At 32.9% G+C, this 18,013-nt stretch overlaps 1 protein-coding gene across 2 annotated transcripts; it reads left to right on the plus strand.

Annotated features, from left to right (window-relative positions):
- The first annotated feature begins 261 nt into the window (after nt 1–261).
- On the plus strand, nt 262–17,531 carry LOC129231341 (protein phosphatase 1 regulatory subunit 3D-like). 2 transcript variants are annotated; one of them, XM_054865636.1, is made up of 2 exons: nt 262–691; nt 16,789–17,531. In XM_054865636.1, exons 1-2 carry the CDS (start codon nt 340–342, stop codon nt 17,529–17,531), a joined length of 1,095 nt encoding a protein of 364 aa, XP_054721611.1. In that variant the 5' UTR covers nt 262–339. The 2 variants fall into 2 exon arrangements, 1 of the variants encoding a protein (XP_054721611.1); XR_008581246.1 differs by lacking the exon at nt 16,789–17,531 and adding an exon at nt 12,035–12,124 and having other exon boundaries at nt 552–691.
- The last annotated feature ends 482 nt before the right edge of the window (nt 17,532–18,013 follow it).

An 18,013-nucleotide genomic window follows, 5' to 3' on the forward strand; every position in this document is an offset into this window, starting at 1 on the left:
AAATCACAACACTTTTAGCATTTTCTTCGTTACCATATGCGTTTGTTTTAGTTTTTAAGTCGGCCATCAGACAGTGACTGCAGTGCCTTATATAGTTCGTTGGAGTTGCGAATAGAGTAACCGGTTACCGGTTATTAGCACGCTAGTGGTTAGCTCCGATTACAAACGGTTAACCGGGCATTCAATGCGAACACACCCCATAAGTTGTGAAAGTTTTAGTGGCAACAAGTATTAAATGTCAAACTGAGGTCAGCTGAAAACCATGCTTGTAAAATGTAAACAAAAGTTAGATGACTATGTTGAGTGCCTTCCAGTGCATTATATGAAAGGAATAAAAACATGTCTGTCTTAACTACGCGGCCATCGAACTTTTTTTCATCAAATAATCGCAGACGTCAATGGCAGATAGGAAGTCAAAGGCAGCACAGTTTTTCGTTGGATTTTCCTCAGAATATTTATGATAATGATAAACTTTCTCGTGGTTTGGACAGCATTTGCTTCGAAGAACCATTGAGATCCAGAGAAGAAGATCGAATATTTTTGTACTTACCGCGGAATTTATCTTACTGTGAAGTTTGCTCAGATGTGATTCGAGATCATGTACAGAAAAAAGTTAGACTTCTTAGTAATCGACTTTGCCAATATGATGATGTACCTCCAACCCCTGTAGATAACAGTCGAGTAGTTTTCGGTAAGATTTTTAAACAAACAAGCGTTTTTTCTTCTCATGTATATTGTATTTTTCATATTTTAAGGCCTTTCCCAGGCCCTTCCTTAATTTCAAATTTTCCTGGTTAGGAGATGGGGGCAAAGGTGGGTGATAATTTAAATTAGCATCTCCTTAGTGCAAATTTTCCAAAAAAAAAACAGCAAAAAACACGCCAACTTACATGTAAAACATCAAATTTTCAAATCCAGCTGGGGGGGGGGGGGGTAACCCCGTCAAATGATGGACCTTCCCTATTATTTATTATTCTAAAACTCCTACTCTTCAATGCAGGGTTGGCTTTCTGCCGGCAGCTACTAGTTTTGCCCTGCCAGTCGCAGAAACTGGTTATAACCGGTAAAAACTGGCAGAATCTGATAAAAACTGAAAAGCGTCTTTAGTAATCCAAGTAATCACTAAATGTTATTCTTTTTAGTAGACTAAAAAATGAAAATTAATGTGATCATTAAAAAAAAAATCTATAGCTAGTGCCCTTGATTTAGTTCAGAAAGAGAACTTTTCAATTGCATATATGCTTGTAATATTTGAATTAATCTTAACAAAGGACGAAAATTTTATGGATGCTTAGAACACTTAGGATGCGACATACAGATTTAAACATGCCTTATTGATTGTAATCTGCTCACTTATATGCTTCATCTAAATTTGCTTGTGATTGAAATTATCATGTGCTTCAAGAAAAGTGCCAGAATTTTACTTGCCAATATTAACCTAGATTTTGTACTTAATGTCAAAGCTTTGCAAAACAAATTGGCCCCATTTCCCAAAACTTATTTTTCCTGTCAAATATTTATCACTACCCGAGTGACAGGTCCAGCATCGTCGAACAGTTTAAAAAATATATACAATATATGAAAGTGTCACGAGTATTGCTTGTTCCTTGATGCATTGCCTGCTAACTGTTCTGTTGCAAGAATATTCTTTAGTTTATCATTTGTGCATATTAAATTGAGAAACTTAAGATTTTTGAAACCACCTTTTCCAAGAGGCAACTGCAGAGTCCAAACAATATAACATTTGATTTGAATTGTCATAATATTGTAATTAAACTGTGCATTGGTAAATAATTAATAATTTTTATCATGCATTTTCTATTGTATGTCAGTAATTACTTTTATGTTATTTTTGGGAGTTCCTGCCAGTTTCTACCAGTGGTTTCGGCAGAAACTTGCCAACCCTGGCTCTATTTTAATGCATTGAGCTATAATGCATTAAAATACGAACTGGGTTTTTCAGTTCATTCATAGTTTATTGTGACACACAAAACGAAAATATTAAACCCAACTGGCGAGGTGAGGTGTATGTAATGGGGCAAATTGTGGAGTCACAGCACAGCCTCGTCACAACTGATTCCTACTCTTGCGATTTTATTTCCCAGAAATTGAAAAAAGTTCTCATGACATCCTATAACTCATGATTTTTGTATAATACATAGGTTCAATGGAATTTTTTGCTTTTCTAATGCAATGTAAATCTTTTCATTTATCTTAAAACCTATCCCTCATATTATAATTTTTTTTTTTTTTTTTTTTTGACTATTTTCTGCATATTTTTAAGTAGGTAATTTCTTTCAAGAAGGAATTTGCATTGTGGAACAATTTAAATCCAATCTATTTTGAAAGTTTTGCATCTGTAATAAATTTGCAGCATTAAACGTTTTAATTGAAGCTGAGGATTGGGGGCCAAAATATTTTTCGTTATGAAAGATTCACGTTAAAAGGTTTGTATTAAATTGCACAGTAGTAGGTACACTGTCTGGACTGCTATATATCGATTTGTGCTAACCAGGGGTCTGGCCAGAGGAAATTTGGGTCCGTTAACGGACCCTTCACAAAAATCCGATCAACCAAAACGGACCCTTTACAAAATTCTGATAAACAAAAATGGATCTTTCACAAATTGTTTATTGAAAGAGCAAATCTCAAATCAAAATAACGCAGCATATTTCCGTGTATAAAAACAATAATGTTTGGAATATTTTTTAAATTAAATTAGAGGGATCATTTTACACAAAATCTGCTAATTTTGCAAAAGAAAAAAAAATTGGCGCTCTTGTGATGCTCCTGCAAGCGATAAATAACTACTACGGCCAAATAAATATAATGCTTGTAGTTGGTTTCTTTGAAAGAAATTAACAGCTAAAAGTCAGTTTGGTTTATAATTTTACTTGTTTGTTTTATGCAGTGGTGTTGTTGTAAATTTCTCTGAAAAAGTGTCAACCTTCTCTGAATAGGCATTGCACAGTGGTTCAAGGTTCAAGGGCAGAAAAAATAGCAATTTTTAAGTTTGAGCATAGAAAATATTTCATGCCATAATTACTTAGCTTTTGAGATGTAGTAACATAATTCATAAGATATATACTTGAAAAAAATAACAAAAATAAGCCAAGCTTGTTAAGCAATTACTTTTTTCGGACGTGCCCCTTATACTTCAGTTTTAATTCATGCGTTCAATAATGGGAACTTAATTTTAATGAAAGTCATTTCTGTTTAGTTTTTCACACCTATGAGATACATATTACACTATAAATAGAAATTAAAAAACTCGTTAAAACTGTCAAAAAATTTAAAACTATTTTCAATAAAATGAAAACTAATGGCGAGAAAATACAACGAAAATTATTGTTGAATATACTTTTATCGGCGGCTTTCGGTGAGCTGAAAGTTATATAGATAAATTTTATACCCCTTCCTGTAAATGAACAAAAACATTTTAGCTGCAACCACCTGCGACTGTTGTCATGGCAGATGTTTTTGTTTTACTTTCGCTAACCACAAACCTTAATAGTAAACTAGAAAATAGCCAGTCATGGTATGACGGGGTCAAATCGTCTTTTCATCAAAGAGATTGGCTGTCCAATTTGAAGTGTTCCAAAAAATATTTACACCTCAAAGTAGTCTAACGTATAAGTCACATTTTCTCTACTTTTCAGGAGATCGTAAAAACGTTTGTTTAATGTATATGAAGGTTGAGACTAGTGCTCTTAAAACATTAGTAAATATGTATAAAATCTTTATTTAAAGGAAAAAATAGAATTTTGTTGTTATACTTAGTACTAGAGACGTACCGAGTAGCACTTTGGCCGAGTAGCCGAGTACCGAGTACTCGGCCTTTCACTACTCGGCCGAGTACCGAGTACTCGGCCTTTCACTACTCGGCCGAGTTACCAAGTACAAATTATGTTTTAAAAAGAACCACTGACACACATGTGATGAATTTTGAACTTATTGGAATAGTTGTATAGACCTCCTTGTCCATACAATAGTTTTTAAAACTAAATTCCTGCTGAAATTTAACTACGCATTATATAAACAATTTTGTTTGTGTCAAAAATTTTACAAAAACATTATTTTTAAAATTAAAAATAAATAAACTAAAGGTATGATTAATCGAGTTGGTATTAAAACAAATTACAGTAAAATCCCTCTAATGTGGACACTAACAGGACAATTTTTTTTGTTCGCAATAGAGAGGTGTCCGCAGGACAGGGGTTTAATAATGTTATTTGCATTGGAACTGGGGAATTAAAAATTGTCGGCATAGAGGGGTGTCCGTTAGGAGGGTTTCACTGCATACCAATCAATTATAGTTCTAGTTCGCTAAACATAAATAATTTTTAAAAGCAGATAAAACAAATGTGCAGGAACACTACAGACATGTGTTTCTGCCCCCCCCCCCCCCCGTTACAAGGAACGTCTATTTCAATGCATACATGTGAGCTAAAGAATGTAAAGATATTCGACAAAAAACATCCGACTTTTGTCGGATGCCTTTAAATCCACAAGCCTCCATTTTGTGCATTGAAAGAGGAATTTCTTGTAACGCCAAAACACGTGCCTGCAGTGTTCCTGCACTGTGCTTTTAACATTGTTTTATTTCCTTTTATTTTTTCAGCAAAGGTATTTTTATATTTTTTATAACTAATTTTTGTTTGTAGCAAAAATCCATTTTTAATATGAAAATTCCATATTTTCTATACTTACCTCTTTTGCATAATTTTTAATAAATAAGTTTTATTAACTTCGCAGACATTAAAATAAAGATTTTTTCCATTGAAGCATTACAAACTTCATTATTCTCAAAATTTAAATTTGACTTATAAATTTTAATTGTAAATGATTGCAGAATATAATGCTTGCTCTTTTTTTTTAAATTTTAGTATCTGTCTTGGATAATATTCAATTTTTTGCAACTACTCGGTATTGGCCGAGTATCTGATCAGAATTTGGCCGAGTACCGAGTACTCGGCAAATTGGCCGAGTAGGCCAAGTACCGAGTAGTTACCGAGTACTCGGTACGTCTCTACTTAGTACGGAATAGGTCTTATATGCAAAGAAGTAATAACCTGAAAATAAAATTTTTTGGTCACGTTAGTATGACTCTAAAGTAGATGTATATGAGCGAGATATGTTCAAATCTTATACAGAATTCGATATTCAAAGTTAAATAACCATTCTGTTCATAAAACCACGAAATTAGCAACTAATCAAATGTTCTAAATTTCTAAGGATTTCCTTTTCGAAATCATAAGTAGAATAATGCTATTTGCAGCTCGTCAACATTGCCTGAAAATATTGTAAAAGTGTATCATCGCAATAAACAAACCATGTGCATGATATACAACTAATTTAACTTATTACTTTTTGCAAAAAATAGAAATGAATTTGAAATACAGTAAAACTCCAATTTTATGTTTCCCAAGGGACTGGGTTTAAAAAACATAAAATACGGGAAATATATAGAAAGCAAAAATCAAACAAGAAAAAACTAAAGGTAGTCACAATGACTTTTATAAAAGGTATAATATCGTAATATCGATATTTTACAAAAAGAACATTATTGTACATACTATTTTCGATCATTTTACTACATTTATTTGCGCATCCGGGGTTTTAGGTTGAAATAATGGATTGTTCTTTTAGTCATTGACTCCAAAGTAAATGCAGCGTCTTCCAAGATTGAAATAATTTGCAAGTTTTTTCTTGATCTTTATGAGAAAGAAAATAGTCTTTCTCTATTTTTAAGCTTTAACATGCAATATTGAAAGAAGGGACGAGCTGTGCAGGAGTGCCCATCCCCTTTCAAACAGGGGCGCACCCCCCTAAAAATAGCGAAGACCCCCCAAAAGCAAGAACTCCTCCCCTAAAAAAAGAAAAATTCCCCCCAAAACACCCCCCTAAAAATTTCAATGGTGCAGCCTGCGCCATGACCCCCCCCCCCCCCCAGTTGGACATCCCTGAGTTATGCTTCCTCTTGTTCTTTTTCATCTTCATCGGTGGTCAAAATGTATGTTTATAAAGTCAGCTACGGTATGAACAGTAACACTTCTGTTTTCACCCATTAACTTTCAACAGCAAAGATTATCTTTAAAAATACTCAAAAGGAAAAACATTGCTTATTTTAAAACATGTTTTTCTTTTTTTTTTACTTCCCATGGGAAACGTAAAATGCGGGAATTTCTCAAATAACAAACTTTCCATCTGGGTTGAATCAACATTATTAGTATATATGGAAAAACTGGGATCATATCATAAAAAACGTGACATGCGAGAAAACTTAGATTCAGGAGACATAAAATCAGATTTCACTGTGCATACGACCAGTATGCATGAAGATAAATATTACCATGTAACAATTTTAACAATTTTACATACATTTTTTGAGTACATTCAAAGTTAAGAATTTTTTTTTCCGTTTTTTGGTTGTTTTGAACTACTGTGTAAGCACTTTTCTCCATGCACGTGATTTGATTAACAATAATATACAGCGAAATGTAAGAACTGCAAAGGATAGTAGGAGTGGGGCGGAGGAGAATCATCGCCAGGAAAATTGTGATGGCTTCAGATAAGGTTACCAACTTCAAACTTATCGCCACTTAACATGCATCTGGCGGTGCAATGTTTAACTGTTATTTTGGAAGAAAGTTATATGGGTTTGATTTTTCAATGCTAAAAAGGATAATTTACTTCAAATAAACTCTTTTATTTAGCTTTTTTTTTTTTGCTGCCTACATTTTGAAAAACGCAATCTCTTTACATCCAATATGAGAATCGTATTTTATTCTTTTTTCAAGCTAACTTCGTTTAATTAGGATGCAAATAAATGAAAAGTCTCTTTATTTTTGTAAAAAACGTTTATTTCAAGTTTTTAAAGCGGAATTCCATTTTGTTTTATGAGTCAAAAATTAAAATGTTGAATCAGTGGTTTATTTTTATTATATAATATTTTTTTTTTGCTTCAGCTGTGTTCAGATCTTAATGATATGTTTATCATAGGGCTCTAAAATGCAATTCTAAAAGAATTTTATCAAAAATATTTATTTTACAAGGAGTTTTTATAGTTTTGATGCCTTCACTTTGAGAATTGTGATCTCTTTGAATTCACTATGGGAATCTGATTTTTCAGATTTTCGATGTTTAGTACGCTTTGTTAAAAGGTAAACAAATAAAATAGATTTTTATTTTAATAAAAATCACGGAGTTTATAAGTTTAAAACGAAACTCTGTGCTCTTAAATAGTGTCTTGACTCAAAAAGTTAAATGCTGAACACCTGCCTGACTTTCTTTGTTACAATTATTTTAAATACTATAACATTTCTAGTATAATGTAACACAATGTAGAATGGTAAATTAATATTGATACTTTAGGGGTGCCCATCTTCCATTGAGTGATGCCCCCCCCCCCCCCAAATACACTCGAAAAACACTCAAGAATGATATTCTCAACAGAAAGGAGGGAAAACACTCAACTCAAAGTATCAATGATGCAGCTTGCGCCATCTCAAAATTCTAAACTTTTATTTTTACAAAAAAATTCACAAAATCATTTGATTTTTCACAAAAAACGGACCCTGTGGAAAATCCTGAACAGACCCCTGCTAACACTTTTCATGTTTGTGATCAACGTTGTAAAATCAGTTACTGTGAAAGATCGAATGTGAAGAATCAATTTCCACCATTGATTTACAGGAAATGTTTGGTTTTCACGGTTGTTTTTGTTGTGTGAATGTTGTCATTCTCCAACTACCTTTAGATACGCCACCGTGAAGAGTTTTAAGCATGATCATAATAAAGAGATGTCAATGGTAAGACTAAAATCTGCTTAAATGAAATTAAAGGAATCTCTTACAATAAATTTAAAAGTATATTTGATGAAAGAAATAGTGTTGATGATAAAGTGAAAGTTATTTCTTGCAGGAATAATCCATGTGGACTTTTTTGAGCTAATATATATTTTCCCTGCCTCAGGGCTAGAAAAATCTTTAAAAAATTACCTGCCCTGCCAGGCATGTTTGTCTTGAAAATAGATGCCCGAATAAAAATTTTGCATGCTCGTTTTTTTTTTTTGTTGCATAATAACAAAAGTATTTGAATTTTTTGTATAGCATTAATCAGAGAAAAATAATTCACAGCATTATATCTGAATCAAAAATTATTTCAATATAAAACAGAAATAGAAGCTTAAATAAATAGTCCATAATAAGTCGCTATTAAAATAACCAATACTCAATTAAAAAATTGTAATAATTACATGCCCAGCCAGGCATGTAAGGGTAAAAGATTCATGCCCAATAGGAATTTTTACATGCCCCGGGCATGTCGGGCAATATAATTTTCGAGCCCTGCCCTGCCCTGCCTCAATTTTCATATTTTTCAGTTGAATGTCCACTTCGATAGGTAGTATAGTATTAATATCAACCCAGACAACCACAAATATCTGTTAGACATCCAAAAAGATATACCACATATCAAGATATCTGCTGGATATTTTAGTTATCCAGGAATATCCAAGTCATGGATTTGGAGTTTCTAATATCTACCAGATATCCAGACTGTTACATGTTTTAGATATGGATATTCGGATATCCACTGGACATCTGGGTATATCCAGTGTTGGGCATTAATCAATTATTTTTTCAATTGCCTTGTCAATTGATTGAAAAAGTAATTGCAATTAAACTATTAATTGTACTTTGCAGTTAATGTAATTAGATTAATGTACGTTAATCGCTTTTCACAATTAAAATAATTGTAATTAATTTTTTTAATTGTTCTATGAAACAATTAAAACTAACAATTAACTTAATATATCAATAGGTACAGGGCAGCGTACAGAGTTCAAAGTATTATTCGAATTCGTATTTTCGTTCAGTGTTGATTGCTCGCTCGCCGCGTGAACTATTCTCGTCTTGGCAAGTTTTTTCCACATGTATATGTATGTATTTTAATTAAGTGTTTTAAAATTGTGCAGATCATTGTTTTATAGTTTAACCTGTAACAGGGGAAATTAGAAAGAAGGACATAACAGGGGACGTAAGATCTCAGAGACCGCTCTGTTTATTTATTTTATTATTTTTTTAATCGTGTAATTAAGATGCATTTCTGTAATTTCCCCAGATGTTCTTCGGACTTTTACTAGTAAAGAATTTTTTTTATTTTTAAATTTTTAATTGAAATACAGTCTAGTCCCGACTTACGCGAGGGATGCGTTCCAAGACCCTTCGCGTAAGTTGAAATTTCGCGTTGAGGAAAAGGGTATATTTGAAAACGTTTATAAACATACCTATACGATTAAAGACACTTGTAAACACCACCTCAAACTGTTAAAACCCATTTCTTAACTATACATTACTGTTTCTCAAATAAAAAATTGAATTTTTATTTATTGTATTTTTTAACAAAAGTTTTATTTAACATAAAAAACTGCTACGATGCACAAAATCAATAATCAAGGGGAATGGAAGACGTAAAATAAATCACTGCAGTATGTACATTATGTAGTAAGGAAAACAAATGCATTATAGTTGTTGAAACTTTCTCTTTTTCCTTCTATCTTCACAAACTTTAAACGAAACAGCGCTCTTAGGTGTCATTATATTTCATTAACTTTCCCATATAGAATGAACAAATAAGTAGGAAATGTGGCATATAGAGTTATTTGTATAAGCGATGTTCAGACTAGTACGGTGTGGGAACTTCCGTTCTCCGTGATGGCAAAAGGATGAAGGTCCCATCATGAAAAAACCGCGATTCCCCTCGAAAATTTTTCGTGTTGCGGGTGAAGAATTCGCGTTAGGAATAAAATTCTTTACCGAAGAAAAATCGCGTTATAGCCATTTCGCGTAAGTTGGATCGCATTGCAGCGTACTGTATACCTTTTTACTTCCTTTTACAAAAAAGGAAGTATTGTATTCGCGAAAAAATTTTCACTCAAAAATCGCCCTTAATTTCCATTTTGCTCACCCCCAAATGAATGTTGAGTTTTTTTTTCGATTCGACCACATGCGGAAAAGTGCCTAAGAATGTATAGACACGCGAAATATCCATTTTGACCATCACCGAGGTAATTACAACGACTTTTCTCGTGACGTCTGTATGTATGTGCGTATGTGCGTATGTGCGTATGTATCTCGCATAACTCAAAAATGGTATGTCCTAGAAAGTTGAAATTTGGTACATAGACTCGTAGTGGGGTCTAGTTGTGCACCTCCCCTTTTGGTTGCTTTCGGATGTTCCTAAGGGGGTCTTTTGCACCTTTTTGGGGGGAAATCATTGTTAATTTCGATGTAAACTCAAGTGGCGTTATAATTTGTCGGACACTTGGCGATATATCGCCAGTCTTTTGGTCGCCAAGTTTTGTCGCCAACTTGGCGACAAATTTGGCGGAGTTTTTTTTTTTTGGTTTCAATTTGGCCATTGTTGGTGATATTTAGAGAATAAATATTGAATCACATTAAAATAGCGAATAATGGGGAAATGACATTAAATTGGAGTAAAAGGAAGTCATGTGATTCACACATCAGCTCGTTTGAGGATATTTTGCTGAAGCCATAAGATTTTTTGAGAAAAGTCATATACTGCATTAAATAATTTATTGCTCCTAATAAAGTTACTAACATATGACATACACCGCCAGCTCAGTCATTTACAGCCGAGGACTGCAGTTTCATGCTCATTAGCACACATCAGCCCGGCATAGGAAAGTGACTGAGCTGGAGATGGAAAACATTTTAAGGAAGCCAAGAGTGCCAAACAAACTGGTAGCTAATATAGAATTAGCGCAGACCAAACGAGTGACCGAAGCAATGGATCGGTTCAACTCAAGTATTTCATATATTTCTGCTTTAGCCCTGGCTATTGGGCGGTAATTTACTGAAAGTTACTGATATTTTATTTATATTTTATTAGTTGCTAACATGTGTATTTAAATAGTTGGATAGTAATATGGTAACCATTTAGCGTCCACGTCCCAGGTAGACCTATCGTGTGTAGAATATATTGTACAAAACCAGTAATTTTTTTATGAGTTAGTTTTAATTCAAATTCACAGAACAATCGACAATTGTTAATTGTAGTAAACTACAATTAACAATTAATTAATTGTAGTTTACCACAATTAACAATTAATTAATTGTTAATTGTGGTAAACTACAACTAACAATTAATTAATTGTTAACTGTAGAAAACTACAATTAACAATTAATTGTTAATTGTAATTTTCCACAATTACAGTTGATCAATTGTTAGTTGTTGTGGTCACGTTTACCAATTAATCAATTGTTTATCTTTAATTGTCAATGCAATTAAAATTTGCCCAACTCTGGGTATATCCAAATCGTGGATTTGGATCTTTATCATATCTGTGAGATATCCAGACTTTTACATGTTTCAGATATAGATATTTGGATATCCTGCAGATAACTATTCAATAACCTTCATGTTACATAGCAAATGTCTAGGACATATCTTTTTCAAGATATTTCTTAGATATTTGACTCATAGATATTGTAGGGTTTATTTACGTTCAGACATCTGCGTGAAATTGTTTTATTTTTCATGTTTTATTAAAAAAGATATTTTTTATTGCATTGAAATGTGTGGCATAGTGTTAATTAACTGTAACTTAAACGCTTGAGGCCTCGTGCTCTCCACATTTTACAAAACATGGTTAATCAGATAGAGTCAAGCAGCCATGCCACTTCTCTGGCTTCTTGTGTTCTGTTTTGAACGCAAACGATCGCTGTGCTTGATACTTTGAGTTTGTATTATGTATTAATTTGTATTAGTTTACTTCTTCATGTTATTGTGAATATATTTTTGATATACGTTGGTTTAATTTGCATTCTAATTATTTTGAATTTTAGCTGTGATTTTATGCTTTGCTTAATAATTCGTATTAATAAAATTTGTAGATGAACAATTATTTAGCATCATTTCTTTTCAATCGTTATAGTATGTTTTTGACATAACTATGTTCTTTTTTAGCAAAACTAACATAATGGTTTAACGGTTGAAATTTTTTTTCTAGCATAAACTCGCTTATTTTTGTAGCATAACTAGCTAACTTCATGCGCCATACGAAGGCCAGGCATAATTCAAAGATGGCAACAGGCCCAGCTGTAGATGCTTCCCAATCTATTATTTAATTTTTTTTATGTACAGTACTTGTTTATGTGTATGTAAATAAAGACCTTTGAGCTATTTCTCTCGGTTTCTCTAAATTTTTAATAAAAGGATTCATTTCACTAAAATATTTGCCATAAGATATAATTTTTATATATTATAATTGTTAAACGATATAATTTTTCAGCTTCTCAAAAAGCAGAATGAAGTCAAGATTACAGTTCCAAACACAATGTACATAATTTGACTATACAGGGTTAGGGAAACATGAAAAAGCAGGGAGAGGACAGGAAATTCAAAAGTCCTGGAAATTTTGATAATTTTTTTACAACTCTGGAAAACGCAGGGAGTTTTTATTAAATTGAAATTGCAAAAACCAATGCCCAAATATGTGAACTTCCAAAAAAGAAAATAATAATTGAAAAAAGAGAGATCAAGAACAAAATAAAATTAAGAGATGGTAATTTTTACTTTGAAGTTTTTTTTAACTTTTGCTTTAGTACGTTTTTAACTGTCTAGCATAAAAGCAAACCTTGTTTATTGCTTTGTTTGACATAAATCTTGAATTTTATCATAGGCGGATTTAGGACTGAGTTCCTTTGGGGGCAAGATCTTTTTTTTAGCAACTTTTATTGCCCCCCACTCCCATGTTCTTGTCTGTTTCTTGTGATGCATAAGTCCATGCTTTACTTTTTTGTGTGTCGTTTTCATTCATGTGTGTTTTCACGCTGTCCTTTTTGAATTGACCTTAAGAGAGGGAGCTGGTATCAAGAGAGTGACACAGGACTCCCTTTTATGTGGGAAATAGAATTTTAGGGAGCTGGGGGGTTTCTCCCCCGAAGGAAATTTTGTAAAATGGATATAAAATTCTGCATTTTGAAGCCTTATAAAGGTTAATTGGATAGACATGGAAATTGACAACTAGATTATACAGTTGTACAGTATAGTTCAAACTTTGTAAGAAACAGCCATTTTAAGTTTGAAAGAAAAAATAAACTATAGGTTTCTCATGACAACAATCTTTTTTAATTAAAAGTAGTGCAGAAAACGAAAAGAAATAGAGGGAGTGTATGATTTTTTCCCCGGGCTAAACAGATTAACAATATGCAGTAGAAGTAATTGGAGCCCACTTTGCTTCGGATTTTCAAAGACTTATCTAATTATTTTCAAGGAGAATAAATAAAATTATTTAACTCACTTCATTTGTACTTTCCAGTCTCTGATATTTTAGTACTTGATTGTAAATTTTTACAGTCCTGTTCTAACTTTGTGAGAAATAGCTATTTTAAATTTAAAAGAAAGCCAAACCATAGATTTCTCATGATAACTTTTCTTCAGTTGCAAGTGGGGCAGAAAACGAAAAGAAATAGAAGTAGTGTGTATTTTTTTCCGTGCTAAACAGATAGACAATATGCAGAAGAAGTAAGATAAAAGCAATCAATACAAAAGAATTTCCAAAATACTGCATTTGGGATTGAAAAAATAGCAAGATATGAAACAAGGGAGTCACAAAAATTTATTTCAAATAATAAGTTACAAACGTGAGAATCATGATTTTTACATTTTTAATACAGGATGTGGCAAGGAGCTTAATTTGTCATATTTTGGCATTCCTCCCCCTCTACCATTTGTTAGAAATTTTAAAATTTAAGGTTTGTAGCCACACGTTTCCAAATATTCAAGGTTTTCAAGCACTTAGAAATTGCTTGAAAAAACTAATTTCATTTTTATTTTTCAAGAAACGAATCCTGAATTTTTTTTGGGAGCTAGGGACCCACTTCAAAGCAGGGACCCTAAGCAATAGCTTGTTTATCTTATAGGCAAATTCGGCCCTATTTGTAATTCACTCTTACCTGCAAATTTTTGCTTGATTTTTTTGTAATTTTTACGAAATTTTGACAGTTTTTATGGTTAAAGGGTTTTTACGATTTTATAAATCTTTGTTAGGTTTTTATAGACTTTTATAAAATTTCAGTAATTTTTTCCAAAATTTTTGATGACTCAATTATTTAGATTTCAATAATGACAAGGACTGACTCACTTAGACTTACATTATGACTTACCTTACTTTTTAAACAGTATTTATAAAGTAAGTAAAATTGTACTCTCCCTCTAGGTAAAAAGATTCATTTAATCAGAACACTCAGATAACTGAATTTTATTCAGTTTGCAGTAGTATTTATTTTCTCTCTATCTATCTCTCTTTAAAAAAAGGGGGGGGGGAGAGAAGGGAAAAAAACTATGTTTTTTAGAATTTCTCAAAAGGCCAATTAATCTACTAAGAACATAAATATTATGCACAAATATACTTGAAATGTAGACACAAATCAAAACAAGTAGATCGTTCTGTTAGCGTGAAAGGTAGGGGGGAGTTTTTTCCCTTTTGCTTTAGGTTCTAATTTGTTAAAAATTATCGCCAATTTTTTAAGTGTTGCAGCTTAATGTATAGCTCGTTTAGCGTATATTTTCATTCATATACTTGCCCAAAAGGTTTTCAGTCCAAAATAGTGAATTTAGACACATTTTCAGCACCCCAGTGACAGCTGTACTATTTTTATTTAATGTTCATTCCCCCTCCCTCCCCTTTTCTTTTTTTCCATCAGAAAAGGACATTCGCTTTTCTCTTAATTTTCATTAAACTATTCAAAAGAGAAAAAGTCATGATTTTTTTGTTTTAAGATTTTGGAAGATGTGTTGTTATTATATAAAGTCCTCCCGAAACTGGGGGCATTGCCCCCTATGCCCCCCCCTCCTTGTATATCCACGAGTGCCCTTCTGAACTACTGAAAAAAGAAAAAATATTTTTTTTTTTTCAAATTTTTGGAAGATGTGTTGTTACTACATAAAGTTCTCCCAAAACTGGGGGGGGGGCATTGCTCCCCTCTGCCCCCCCCATAAATCCGCCTATGAATTTTATGCTAAAAGACCTTTTTTATTTAAAAATTAAACATTACCTGAATTCAGTCACGACAATGCTATTATTTCAGTTATGATTACTTTTTCTTTATATTATTGGAATAGAAATGAGGGAAAACTCTTCCTATGTATGAAAGAAAAAAAAGGAAATCTGTATGTAATTACTACAAAGTTTATAAGACAGATATAAAAACTCAATTTTTTGTATTAATAAATAAGTTATTTATAAATAACTATCAATAACATGGCTGTTATACTGCATTGAGCCTGTAAAATTGTATATATTTATAAATAACTTATTCATAAGTTTTAAAAAACTTCGATTTCTAAAGCCCTAAATCTTTACAACTTCATACTATTTGAATAATAGGACATCGTTTATAATATTGTGGAAATTAAAAATTTTCGTAAGAATATACAGTGAAAGACATGTTACTAATTTGTTTAATATTTTAAAGCTGTTAGAAAATTTACAGGTTTAAAAATCATAACTTTTTGTATTAACAGATGAGTTAGTTATAAATATCAACACCTTTACTCATATTATCAGTAAATGCAGGGGCGTAGCTAAGGGGGGGGGTTTTGGGGACAAAAACCCCCCCCCCCCGAAAAGTTAGTCTCAAAAAAAAAAAAAAAAGAGAAAAAGAAGAGAGAAGAGAAAGAAAAAAAAAAGAAAAGGGAAAAAATTCCAAGCGATTATATATATATATATATATATATATATATATATATATATTAAATATATATATATATATATATAAAAGAAGAAACCCCCCCCCACCCGAAAGTCGGGTCTAGCTACGCCACTGAGTAAATGGGCTGTTATAACTGCATTGGGCCTTGAAAATGAAGATATTTATAAATAATTTATTTTTTAATACAAAAAAATGCGATTTTTAAACCTGTAAATTTGCTTACTGCTTTAAAGTATATTTAAAACTACATCAAATCCAGAGAACATCGCTTTTGATATCTCATATACATCTAAGAGATTTAAAATGCATATCTATTTCATAACTATATGATATCCTAGAGCTATCTGGATATAATATTGTTTGAACATGAAAGAGATATCTATAGCATATCCAAGAGCTATCCAAAACCTCCCTTCCATATCTCCAGCATATCCAAGGGAGATCGAGATATCTGGACGTCGCTTGGATTCCAGACGTTGCAACCTTTTTACCTCTGGTGGATATTCTCTTGGACATTCGGATATGCTATAGATATCTGTTGGATAAGGTCAATGTTCAGCTTGTTATCCCTTAGATATCTATAGGAAGTAGTTTGGAGATATGTGGCTGTCTGGGAAATTACAAAAAGTGATTACCAAATTTTCCTTTTGATGGAGATATTACTACATGCCACCTCTCAAAAAAATGAATGTGACACCCTCAAGTATATTACTTTTTCTGTAGTTGCTTTCGTGGAAAGAACGTACATATTATTCAGATACACATCAATATATTTGGTTTAAATTAGTATTTTAACCTACTCTTGTACAAGTGAAGTACAATTTGAAGTACATATTTTGAAAATTACCTACTTGAGTTTTTTGTTTCCTAATCCTGAAAATTTTATGCATGTTGCATTATGGAGGTATCTACATATCGCAACATTTTGTGTATTGGTAAGATATAAGCTTGATTACAAATTACATGTAGTGGAGTCCATAACAATTCTGTGTCTAAAGGTCCCGAATTTCTAGATCAAATCCTGTGTAATTTTATCTGATATTTATAGATGTTGGTGAGGAAAGTGAAAATGAAAACAGCGAGGATCAGAAATCGGACTCACCTCAATGCGACGACAGGAGATGCCAGTCGGTCGACAGGCCAGGCCGCATCTTTCCCATTCTGAAGAAAAAAAGAAGAGCAATTTCCTTTCCAGCTCCACGAAAGGAAGGTAAGAAAATTGTCAGGTTTGCGGACGCCCTTGGGCTGGAGCTTGAATCAATTCGCTATCTTGTTCAAAAGGATTTGCCCAAAATTGTTCCTTCAGGTACTCGTTTGGACTCAAACAGTAAGCCAAAGTCTGGTGGGAAGAAAATACAACTTGTACCAGCTTTCCTGATGCCTTCGTTAAGTGTCATGTTTACCGAGCGTTTACGAAAATTGAAAGTTTCCTTGCACAGTGTCAGTACGGCAGACAGTACTGTGTATGGAATTATCAGTGTTGTAAATATAACTTTTCATAAAACAATTTTTGTTCGATACACAGTCAATACCTGGGTAAGCTATCACGATGAACTGGCAACTTATCTTGACGGATCCAGCACGGAGGACACGGATAAATTTTCATTTACGTTGTTTTGTACTCCGTCAGACCTTTATAGCCAAGGACATTCCCTTTTCTTTGCTGTGTGTTATGAAACGGCTGATGGTGAAGCATATTGGGATAATAATGGTGGGAAAAATTATTGCATAAAATGTGAAGCAAAAGAAATTCCAGTGATCGGTAATCACAGTTGGGTACATTTTCTATAATTCTAAGTTATTAATGTTAATCTCTAGGGGTGGATACAGAAATATTTTTTGGATGTGGCCCAAGAAATTGAAAAGACTCTCCCCCCCCGCCCCATTTTCAATGTTTCATAATGTTTTCATGACTTTATTTTTAAATGTATTCCCCCCTCCCCCCAGGATCCCTTAAGGCCAATAAATCTACTTTTAAGTACATAACTATCATGCACTTATCTACTTTGAATTGACAGCTCGTCAGCTATCCATCAATTAACTGTCAATCTATGGTCTTTAAGAACACAAGCCCGAATTCTTTCCACATTTTCATTAGAACTCGATGTTGATGGCTGTCCTGGGCAAGGGTCTCCTTTCACGTCTTCTCAGCCTACCTTTTTAACCACTTGTTCACAGCTGGTTCCTTCAGAGAATTGTCTCCGTAAACTTTGTTTCAATCATTCAAAAATCTCACAGCACTCAAAAATCTCACAGCCATTCTTGCCTAGCTT

Source organism: Uloborus diversus, chromosome 1 (assembly GCF_026930045.1).
Source record: "Uloborus diversus isolate 005 chromosome 1, Udiv.v.3.1, whole genome shotgun sequence".
Classification (NCBI taxonomy): domain Eukaryota; kingdom Metazoa; phylum Arthropoda; class Arachnida; order Araneae; family Uloboridae; genus Uloborus; species Uloborus diversus.

What these genes read in the sequence shown, in the direction of transcription:
- LOC129231341 (XM_054865636.1), top strand. Translation starts at nt 340, where the DNA reads ATGTCTGTCTTAACTACGCGGCCATCGAACTTTTTTTCATCAAATAAT. An exon ending in TAACAGTCGAGTAGTTTTCG is followed by an intron (nt 692 to 16,788) that starts GTAAGATTTTTA and finishes TGATATTTATAG; the next exon opens with ATGTTGGTGAGGAAAGTGAA.